The 11,927-nt window shown below is 47.3% G+C and overlaps 1 protein-coding gene across 1 annotated transcript; it reads right to left on the bottom strand.

Annotated features, from left to right (window-relative positions):
• Positions 1-356: 356 nt before the first annotated feature.
• GFOD2 (Gfo/Idh/MocA-like oxidoreductase domain containing 2) lies at positions 357-7,620 on the bottom strand (the record flags this gene model as incomplete). The annotated part of the gene is made up of 2 exons (XM_080704513.1): positions 7,359-7,620; positions 357-1,255 (listed from the first exon to the last, which is right to left on the bottom strand). The coding sequence occupies exons 1-2, from the start codon at positions 7,615-7,617 to the stop codon at positions 357-359; spliced, it is 1,158 nt and encodes a 385-aa protein (XP_080560639.1). The 5' UTR covers positions 7,618-7,620.
• Positions 7,621-11,927: the final 4,307 nt, after the last annotated feature.

Here is an 11,927-nt window from a genome sequence, read left to right as displayed (position 1 = left end):
GGAAACGACAATGCTGTCTGTCACTGCTCCTCAGGCCTTAGCCACACTGGTTCCTTGTTGAGCTTCCTTGTCCTGTCAGACCACACACCAGCCTGCAGAGCCCAGGTGGAGCTCTTGCAGGCCTGGCTCACTGGCACAACCATGAGGACCTGCACACACTGTGCAGCCTGAGCTGTGGCAAGTCTGAGGAGTAAATGAGCGTGTGGTTGGGGTGTTTTCCTTGGGCCACCTCCAGTCTTCTCCCTGTTCTGGCCTTAGTTGACTTACTACTGAAGGACATCGTCTCTGCTACTGCCAAGCCCTGCATCACGGTCTGGCTCCCTCCTCTTCCCTGTGGCAGGAAGCCCACGTGCAGATCACAGGTTATTCCGCTGAAGCGCCTCACACAAGTTCTGGTTGGCATCCGGCTCCTCCGTCAGCACTTCCACCGTCTCCCATTCTCCAGATCGGCTTGACCTTTTGATTGCATCTACCACGCTCTGCATGTACAAACCATCCTCAAATGAGGCAGCCATGGAGAGAGGGGTGCGGTCCCAGGTGCGGCGATCCCCTTGCCCCTGGAAGGACTGGCGCAAGGCCTGCACCATGTAGACCATGCCCTTCAGGTAGAGCAGCGGGACGTCCTGGGGGCCTTGCTCGGGCAGCCCCTCACCCACCGCCAGTGAGTCCCTCACAAGCAGCTCCTCCTGTGTGGCAGAGTTCTTCTGCCCATACAGGTCAGCTCCCCGGGCAACAAGGCGTCCCGCGGAGCCCACCACCATAACCTCATGCACAAAGGCACCCGGCATGTTGAAGTTGAGTGTCACCGTGCTGCACACCCCCCCACCCATAAGCATCTGAAAGAAACAGAAGTCATCACTGGTGACATGCCTGATGCCACGGATGGCGGCATTCTGTCTCACAAAAGTCTTGAGCAGCCCGTGCACCTTCTCAGCTTTCCGGCCAGTCAGGTGGGTCAACAGGTCCACGATGTAGGTGCCCATGGTGTGCAGGCCCCCGCCACCCATGAGCTCATCACAGATCCAGCCGTAGCTGGGGCTGAGCAGGCTGCCCGAGTAGACGCGGGCGTCACAGATCATCACGGCGCCCACGTAGTGCTCTGCGATCAGCTGCTTCATGCGGACGAAGGCAGGCAGGAAGCGCAGCACATTCCCCACCAGGCTCATCAGCTGCGGGTAGTAGCGAGAGGCTGTCACCATCCGGAAGGCATCCACAGAGGTTGCTGCCTTCTCACAAACCACATTCTTCCCAATGCCTGCGGACAAGACACAGTGGGAAATCTCAAAGTCCCCAGGAGTTTACAGGTGTAGGGGGGTCTTATTTATCCAAGACAGACAGACTCAGCAAAACCTCCTATGGGACCAGAAGGTGGCCTGCGGCAAAAGGGGGACTCAGGTGGGCATGTTGGCCCACGCTTGTACTTCCAGTACTTTTCCCAGGACCTGGGAGGCTGAGACAAGAGGATCACAGGTTCACAGCCAGCCTCAGAAACTTAGGCCTTCTGCAACTTAGACCCTGATTCAAAATAAAATAATAAAATAGGGCTGGGGTGAAACTCAGAGGTGGAATACTACTGGGTTCCATCTCCAGTATCACACAACAAAATAAATAAGTAAAAATAAAAGATGACTAAGTGACTTAATGACTGGACCAAAAAGTTAGGGGTTTGAAGGGTTGGACAAAGAGAAATAGTTTTTTCTTCTTCTTTTTTTCGTAGTACTGGGGATGAAACCCAGGGCCATTCTACCTCTGAGTTATACCCGCAGCCCTATTTCTTTTTTATATTGTGAAACAGGGTCTCACTGATTTGCAAAGGGCCTCACTATTTTATATTTTATTTAGAACAGAGTTTCACTATGTTTCAGAGAGCCTCACTAAGTAGCTGAGACTGGTTTCAAACCTGTGCAATCCTTCTGTCCCAGCCTCCCAAGTACTGGGATTATAAGCGTGTGCCACCATGCCTGGCTTTTTTTTTTTTTAATATTTTATTTGGAAACAGGATCTCACTAAGTTCCTGAAAGCCTCACTTAAGTAGCTGATGCTATCTTCAAACCTGCACGCAATCAACCCTGGCTTGCTTTTTTTTGGGAAATGGGGTCTCACCAGGTTGCTGAAATCCTCCCTACATTGCTGAGGCTGTCCTTGAACCTGTGATCTTCCTGTTTCAGATTCCCAAGTACTGGGATCATAGGCATGCACCACCATGCCTAGTGAAAAAGATCTTTTTGACTACTAACAGTTTGGTGGTGATAAAATTAGGATAAGGAATTCCTGATTTATGACACAAGAATTCAGGGAAGGATGGGAGGGGGCTCCCTTCTTGAGCCTGACCAGTAGGGTAGCTCTTTTTCCCTTCCCTGGTGGTACTGGGGGACAAAAATCAGGGGTGTTCTATTGCTGAGCCACACCTTCAGCCCTTTTATTTTGAAACAGGATCTTGCTAAATTTTCCGGATGACCCTGAATTTGTAATCCTCTGCCTCAACCTCCCAAGTTGCTGTGATTAAGCTCAAAAACAGAAGAACAGTTTATGAACACAGTAGCAGCCTTATCAGTGTGGAATCAAAGGCACACAGTGGTAAGCAGGCTCCTATAGGCCAACTGCACACGTTTTATATTTAGGTTGCCTTGAAAGACAGGTTTAAAGCCAGGCGTGGTGGCACATGCTTTGTAATCCCAGCATTTGGGAGGCTGAGACAGGAGGATCGCGGTTCACAGACAGCCTCAGCTACTTAGTTAGGCCCTCCACAACTTAGTGAGATCTGGTTTCAAAATAAAGAATAAAGCCAGGCATGGTGGCGCATGCTTGAAATCCCCGCACTTGGGAGGCGGAGATAGAAGGATCGCACAGGTTTGAAGCCAGCCTCAGCTGGCTTAAGAAACCCTGTTTCCAAACAAAATATAAAATAGGTCTGGGAGTGTAGCCCAGAGGTAGAAGGCCTCTGGGTTCCATCCCAAGTACCACCAAAAAAAAAATAAATAAATAAAATAAAGAATAAAAAATAGGGCAGGGGGTGTAGCTCGGTTAAATGCCCCCTGGATTCCATCCCCAGACCCGGAAAAAAAAAAAAAAGGAAAGAAAAAGAAAGAAAGAAAGAAAGAAAGAAAGACAGGTTTATATGAGATTAAATAGATTTCCTGCTAGGATGTCAAAGGAGAGATTGCAAAAGCTGAAAATTGCTTTTTGCCTCACAACAATGGGAGACATAGTCACCAAGTGCTATTTTTATTTACACACACACACACACACACACACACACACACACACACACACACACACACACTCTTGTACTGGGGATTGAACCCAGGGTTATTCTACCTCTGAGCTATGAGCTACACCGCCAGCCTTATTTTTTTTTCTTTTTTTCTTCAGTACTGGGACTGGGGATGGAACCCAGGTGTATTCTACCCCTGATCTATACCCCCAGCCCCATTTTTTATTCTTTATTTTGAAACAGGGTCTCACTGAGTTGCAAAGGGCCTCACGAACAGTGCTCCTCCTGTCTCAGCTCCCAAATGGTGGGATTACAAGCATGTGCCATAACACCCGGTTTATTCTTTATTTTGAAACAGGGTCTCACTAATTTGCAGAGGGCCTCACTAAGCAGGGGAGAGGCTGGCTGTGAACCTGTGATCCTCCTGTCTCAGCCTTTCAAGTACTGGGATTAGAGATGTGCACCACCATGCCTGTTTTTAAATTTTTTTCTATTTCTTTCTTTTTTTTTTTTTTGCAGTACTGGGGATGGAACCCAGGGGCATTCTACCTTTGAGCTACACCCCCAGCCCTACTTTTTTATTCTTTATTTTGAAACAGGGTCTCACTGAGTTGTAAAGGGCCTAAGTAGCTGAGGCTGTCCCCGAACTGTGATCCTCTTGTCTCAGTCTCCCAAATCCTGGGATTACAAGCATGTGCCACCATGCCTGGCATGATTTTTAAATTTTTACCAAGTGTTTTTAAAATTTTTTGTCCTCTAACACTGGGAATCAAGCCCAAGGCCTTGAGCATGCTAATAAGAATGTGTTCTACCACGGAATTGCATCCCTGGCCCCCTAGCTGCTTTTCAGCTCATGTTTTCTGGAGGGTGAATGATGAGATCAAGCTGTAAGCCTCTCTCCAGCTCATGCTCCCTTGAACAGAGCCCAGAGTGGCTGTTCCAGTGTCTGTAGACCACTTGTTTGTCCCTTAGCAACACTCCATAGGGAACCAGGTTCACAAGCTGCACCCAGAAACAGCTGCCCTTCTCTATTCAGAGACTTAGGGCTAGATAAATGGTTTCATACAGTACAGTGCAGAAGCAGCCCAAGAAGAATACAACTTTTATGCTTTATAAAATCCCATCTTGCCCAGCGTGGTGGTGCACGCTTGTAATCCCCGCGCTTGGGAGGCTGAGACAGGAGGATTGCACAGGTTCGAAGCCAGCCTCAGCGACTTAGTGAGGCTCTCAGCAACTTAGTGAGACCCTGTTTCCAAATAAAATATAAAATAGGTCTGGGAGTATAGCCCGGAGGTAGAAAGCCTCTGCGTTCCACCCCCAGTACCACACAAAAATAAATAAATAAATAAACAAACAAACAAATAAATAAATAAAATTCAATCTTAGCCGGGCGTGGTGGCACACGCTTGTAATCCCAGCACTCGGGAGGCTGAGACCTGGAGGATCACGGTTGGCGGACAGCCTTCGCTACTTAGTGAGGCTCTCTGCAACTCAGTGAGACCCGGTTTCAAAATAAAGAATAAAAAATAGGGCAGGGGGTGTAGCTCGGAGGTCAAATGCCCCTGGGTTCCATCCCCAGACCCGCAAAACAAAACAAAACAAATCTCATCTTGCCAGGCATGGTGGTGCACCCTTGTAATCCCCATGCTTGGGAGGCGAAGACAGGAGGATCGCGCAGGTTCAAAGTTAGCTGTGCTGGCTTAAGATACCCTGTTTCCAAATAAAAATATAAAAATAGGTCTGGGAGTGTAGCCCGGAGGTAGAAGGGCTTCCAGGAACCCCAGTACCACACACACACAAAAAAAAAAAAAAAAAAAAAAAAAAAAGGTTTTTTTTTTTTTTTTCTAGTACTAGGGATGGAACCCAGGAGCACTCTACCTTTGAGCTACATCCCCAGCCAGATTTTTTATTCTTTATTTTGAACTAGAGCCTCACTGAGTTGCAGAAGACATCACTAAGTAGCTGAGGCTGTCCGCGAACTGCAATCCTCCTGTTTCCGCCTCCCAAATGCTAGGATTATAAGCATGCACCACCATACTTGGCCTTATACTTTATTATTATATTTATTTATTTATTTATTTATTTATTTTTGGTGGTACTGGGGTTCCTGGAAGCCCTTCTACCTCTGGGCTACACTCCCAGACCTATTTTTTTTTTTTTTTTTTGTGGTACTGGGGTTCCTGGAAGCCCTTCTTCCTCCGGGCTACACTCCCAGACCTATTTTATATTTTTGAAACAGGGTCTCTTACGCCAGCACGGCTGGCTTCGAACCTGCACGATCCTCCTGTCTCCGCCTCCCAAGCGCGGGGATTACAAGCGTGCGCCACCACGCCCGGCCCCAGACCTATTTTTTATTTTTGGTCACTTAAGCCGGCGTGGCTGGTGTCGAACCTGCGCGATCCTCCTATCTCCGCCTCCCAAGCGCAGGGATTACAAGTGTGCGCCACCACGCCTGGCTTTATTCTATTTTTGAAACAGGGTCTCACTGAGTTGCAGAGGGCCTAAGTAGCTGAGGCTGTCCGCGAACCGCGATCCTCTGGTCTCAGCCTCCCGAATGCTGGGATTACAAGCGTGCGCAACCACACCTGGCTCCTAAATTTTGATCTACCTGATTTTTTTTTTTTTGGTGGTACTGGGGTTCCTGGAAGCCCTTCTACCTCCAGGCTACACTCCCAGACCTATTTTTTACATTTTCATTTTGGAAACAGGGTCTCCTAAGCCAGCACACGTGGCTGGCTTCGAACCTGCGTGATCCTCCTGTCTCTGCCTCCCAAGCGCGGGGATTACAAGCGTGCGCCACCACGCCTGGCGATCTACCTGATTTTAAACCTTCTAAATTCAATCTGACAGCCACCATCAAGAATCTGGTGGCTAATGAATAGCTCCAACGTCACACATCCTTAGGGAGGGCTCTCTTTGGAAAGACAAACTGTCTACAGTTTGTGCCCAAATTTACGCATTCCTGACAACCAGATGGATTCACGTGCTTGCTCACTTCAGTGAGCATTTATCAGCCACAACCAGTGGGCCAGAGGTGGCGGGCTCTCTTACATTCCTCAGAACAAGGGAGAAGTGAGCAGTAAGAGCCTCGGGTCCTCTGTCATGATAGTGGCCTGGGCAAGTGGTGGACAACCTCATGGCATACTGATTCCTTGACTCAGAAGTTTCTGACTACACCAGAAACACTTACATCAAACAATTCATCTGTCAACTAACTATATGCTCCTTGAATCTTTACTTAGGTCTTCGGTCACTTTGTAACCTGTGTTATTTCCAGTCTCCTCCATTAGACTGTGAAATCTAAAGGAAGGGAGGGATCTAAGCTAACACAGCTTTGAATGTCCAGGATGACAATAGAACTGTGCCAGGCACACAAGAAACATTAATTAATTGCTGGACAAATCCTTAATGGTTTGTTTTTCTACTAAATTAGATCCCAATTTACATAAGATGAAGAGAAGAATTTGTCTGTAGCTGACAGGAAAGAGAAGCCCAACAGGAACTGCAGGAAAACAGCTCAGCAGGTCATGCCCAGCCAGGGCAGGAGGTCATCGAGCCCACACTTCCCAAGGGAGTGGGGATGGGAGCAGGCTGTGCCTCGGATCCTGTCAGGAAAGCCAGTGCTGTCACAGAGCCTTCCTGTCATCAGACAACACAAGATTGCAGCGTGGCAGGAAGGGCGTGTGTGCGCTGCAGCTAAAGGCTGACAAAACAAGGGAAACAGTGGCCTTGCTAGACTGCCTCCTCTCCTTCCTGTGGTGCTGCATGCTATGGCATGAAGAACAATCATGTCAGTCACAACCAGCTTCCCTGTGCCCAGGAATGCCAATCCCACAAGCTGACTTTATGCTGCCTGAAGGTAATCATTTCTAGCACTTGATGGGCCATCTCTTAGAGGGCTTCCTTAGCTGCTGCTCAGGGATTTACTAATGGGAGATAGAGAAGACTGAGTCTTTTTCCTCTTGAGCCATACAGCCCTCCAACATATCCTACCCTGGTCCTATTGCAGAGGTGAGGGGTGTACCAGACATCCCTCTACCTGCAGACACTGGCCCAAGCAGGAACACTGAGGCCCAGGGCTGAACCTCAGAGGACTGTGAGAAGGACGTCACAATCTGTGCCTGCCACGTCGGATGGTGCGTACCCAGAGCCTTCACGGATATCTGCCGGGTGAGCGGCGGGGGGATGTTGATGCACACCAGGTCCACATCTTGATGCAGCAAGACGTCATCAGTCCGGCTGGTGTAGAAGGTGATGTTCATCTCCTCAGCAAGCTGCTTTGCCTCTTCTTCGGTCTTCCCCCACAGGGCCTCCACTGTGAACCCTTCTGCCCTCAGCAGTGGGACCAAGACCCGGGCTGAGCTGCCAGTCCCAAACACGCCCACGCCTGGCAGCATCTTCATCCCGGCCTCTGCTCACCAACTCATCTCCTCACAAGGGCCTCCTGCATGGAGCTGACCATCCCCCAGTCCTGGTCAAACATGGCTCCTAGAATGGCAAGCAATACACTGGTTAGCAGTGGACGGCACATTCAGCTGAGGCTATTTTTTTTTCCTTTGCTTTTCTTTTTTTTGGTGGTACTGGGGGTGGAACCAGGGGCTTTTCTACCTCCAGGCTATACTCCCAGACCTATTTTATACTTTATTTGGAAACAGGGTCTCACTAAGTTGCTGAGAGCCTCACTAAGTATCTGAGCCTGGCTTTGAACCCGTGCGAGTGAGGTCCTTTGAAACTCAGTGAGACCCTGTTTTGTTTTGTTTTGTTTGTGGGTCTGGGGATGGAACCCAGGGACATTCGACTTCTGCCCTATTTTTTATTCTTTATTTTAAAACTGGGTCTCACTGAATTGCAGAGGACCTCACTAAGTAACTGAGGCTGTCCGCGAACCGTGATCCTCCGGGTCTCAGCCTCCCGAATGCTGGGATTACAAACATGCACCACCACGCCTGGCAGTGAGACCCTGTTTTAAAAAATAAAGAATAAGCCAGGCATGGTGGCGCACACTTGTAATCCCAGCATTTGGGAGGCTGAGACCGGTTCACAGACAGCCTCAGCTATTTAGTGAGGCCCTCCGCAACTTAGTGAGATGCAACTTAGTGAGACCGTTTCAAAATAAAGAATAAAAAATAGAGCAGGGGGTGTAACTTGGAGGTCGAATGCCCCTGGGTTCTATCCCCAGACTCGCAATAAAATAAAATAAAATAAAAAATAAAGAAAGAGCCGGGCATGGTGGCGCACGCTTGTGATCCCAGCATTTGGGAGGCTGAGACTGGAGGATCGTGGTTCACGGACAGCCTCAGCTACTTAGTGAGGCACTCTGCAACTCAGTGAGACTCTGTTTCAAAATAAAGAACAAAAAATTGGGCAGGGGGTGTAGCTTGGACGTCAAATGTCTCTGGGTTCCATCCCCAGACCTGCAAAAATAAAATAAAATTTAAAAAGTAAAGTAAAGAAAGAAAGAAAGAAAGAAAGAAAGAAAGAAAGAAAGAAAGAAAGAAAATAAAAAATAGGCTGGGTGTGGTGGTACATGCTTGTAATCCCAGTATTTGGGAGGCTGAGACAGGAGGATCACAGGTTCATGGCCAGCCTCAGCAACTTGTGACGCCCTCTGTAACTCAGTGAGATCTTGTTTCAAAATAAAGACTAAAATACAGGAAGGGGGTGTAGCTTGGAGGTAGAACGTAGAGTACCACCACCACCAGAAAAGAAAAAGAAAGAAAGAAAGAAAGAAAGAAAGAAAGAAAGAGAAAGAAAGAAAGAAAGAATAAGAAATGGGCTAAGGGTGTAGCTCAGAGGTAGAATGCTCCGGGGTTCAATCCCCAGCACCACAACAGGCTCTCACTGAGTTGCAAAGGGCCTTAGTAGCTGAGGCTGTCTGGGAACTGGAATCCTCCTGCCTCAGCTTCCCAAATGCTGTTGGCTCTTCTTTCCTTTCTATTTTTGGCACTGGAAATAGAACTAAGAGGCATTCTACCTCCAAGCTACACCCCAGTTTGATATTTCTTATTTTGGAAACAAGGTCTTACTAGGTTGCTGAGAGCCTCGCTATATTGCTGAAGCTGGCTTTGAACCTGAGATCCTCCTTTCTCAGCCTCCCAAGTACTAGGATTACAAGTGTGTGCCACCATGTCTGACTTCTTTTCTTTTCTCTTGACTGATAAATTTTCCTGCTTTTTTAGGTTCCCTTCTTGTTGGAACACAGGTCAGTCACATGGTATTTCTATAACTTCCACATCCTGGATTCCCTTCAGATATTTTGGTCACTTTCTACATTTACAGGTTTTTTGATTCCATATGGATCATGGCTCTTCTGGGAGCTTGCGTGTTGAATCTGTAGTACTAGGTAAGTGAGACTCTACGTTTTTTTAGGTCCCTAATTGTCAACAGCTATAAAGGCCAGGGGAGTGAGACACAGCTACCACAGCAAGGATGCCCATGTCCTCTCTAAGCTCACACCCAGAGCACTCACTCTTTTTCTTTTTTTCTCCCTCTCTCCTTCCTCCTCCTCTTTTTTTTTTTTTTTTTAATGGCAAGGCGGGGGGGGGGGGACTGAACCCTGGGGCATTCTACCTCTGAGCTACACTCCCAGACCTATTTTATATTTTATTTGGAAACAGGGTCTCACTAAGTTGCTGAGAGCCTCACTAAGTAGCTGAGGCTGGCTTCGAATCTGTGCGATCCTCCTGTCTCAGCATCCCAAGTGTGGAGATTACAAGCGTGCGCCACCACGCCCAGCTATATTTTATTTTGAAATAGGGCCTCGCTATGTTGCTGAAGCTGGCCTGCAATCCTCCTGTCTCAGCCTCCCAAGTCCTGGGATTACCAGGACACAGTTTCTTCTCTCTCAGTTGGCATTCCTTCTTACTCGAGGTATATTTGGGAATATAAATATTTAAGTATCAGTGATGGAAAACAACAGAACAGATTAGTTTTTAATGACCTATTTTTCATTCACTGACTAAAGGGGCAGCTTCATCAACACCAATACAGGCTCTGAGGCTGCCAGATGGCATGAAGCTAGGCAGGTTGATGACAAGGTTATTTCCTGCTCCAGCAGGCAGAGCTGGTTTTCCTTGTTTATTTCAGTTGTTACCCTTTCTCACCCCTAAAATTTCCCTACTCTTTGTCCCTAACAACCTTGCACTTACCTTTCTTTCTTTTATTTTTCTTTTTTGTGGGATTGAACACAGGAGCCTTCTACCTCCAAGCTACATTCCCAGCCCTATTTATTATTTTTTATTTTTATTTCTTGCAGTACTGGGATTGAATCCAGGGGTAATCGACTTCCAAACTAGACCCCCAGCCCAATTTATTCTTTATTTTGAAATGGGATCTCACTAAGTTGCAGAGGGCCTCATTAAGTAACTGAGGCTGGTAGTGAACCTGAAATCCTCCTGTCTCAGCCTCATAAATACTAGGATTAAAAGTATGTACCACCATGCCAGGCTATTTTATTTCTATTTTATTATTATAATTTTTTTTAGTGGGTCTGGGGATAGAACTCAGGGGCATTCAACCTCCTAGCTATACTCCCTGCCTTACTTTTAATTCTTTTTTTTGAAACAGGGTTTCACTAAGTTGCAGAGGGCCTCTCTAAGTAGCTGAGGCTGTCTGCAAACCACCATCCTCCGGTCTCAGCCTCACAAATGCTGGGATTACAAGTGTGTGCCACCATACCCAGCTTTTATTTTACTTTATTTTTATGTGGTGTTGGGGTGGACCCAGGGGCTTTTCTACCTCCGGGCTATTTTATACTTTATTTGGAAACAGGGTCTCACTAAGTTGCTGACAGCCTCACTCAGTAGCTGAGGCTGGCTTCAAACCTATGCAATCCTCCTGTCTCAGCCTCCCAAGTGCTGGGATTACAATTGTGCACCACCACACCCGGCTTTTATTTTATTTTTAAACAGGGTTTTGCTAAGTTGCTAAGGCTAGACTCAAACTGTGATCCTCTTGTCTCAGCTTCCCAAGTACTGAGAGTCCCCTCTACCCCCACAGTACTTAGAATTGAACCCAGGCCATTCTACCTGGGCTACATTCCCAGTCCTATTTTATCTTTATTAAAAAAATATATTTATTTATTTATTGCAGTACTGGGGATGGAACCTAGGGGCACTGTGCCTCCAAGGTACATCCCCAGACCTTTTTTTTAGTTTCTTTATTTTTGAAACAGGGTCTCACTGAGTTGTAAAGGGCCTCACTAAGTAGCTGAGGCTGTCTGCGAACTGCATCCTCTGGTCTCAGCCTCCAGAATGCTGGGATTATAAGCATGTGCCACCACACCTGGCTTAGTTTTATTTTGAAACAGTCTCACTAGCTTGATGAGAGTCTCACTATTTGCCAAGGCCATTCTCAAACCTGTGATATTCCTGTCTCATCCTCCCAAGTACTTGGATTACAAGTGTGCACCACTATGTCTGGCCTGCACATACCTTTTATATGCCTCCAGAGATCTCACAGCCCTGCCAAGCTTACATGTTTTCCAATCACCCCACATACTGGTCAGGAATGAAAGGTACAAAGTTCCAGGTTATGGAAAAGGCAGAACAGACATCAGAGGCATAAAAAAGGCAGACACCGTGCTGGGCGTGGTGGCATACGCTTGTAATTCCAGCACTTGGGAGGCTGAGACAGGAAGATTACACAGGTTTGAAGCCAGCCTTAGCTACTTAGTGAGGCTTTTAGCAGCTTAGTGAGACCCTGTTTCCAAATA

This window comes from Muscardinus avellanarius (assembly GCF_963383645.1).
Source record: "Muscardinus avellanarius genome assembly, chromosome: 10".
Taxonomy (NCBI): Eukaryota; Metazoa; Chordata; class Mammalia; order Rodentia; family Gliridae; genus Muscardinus; species Muscardinus avellanarius.
This window is presented reverse-complemented; position numbering and strand designations above follow the sequence as displayed.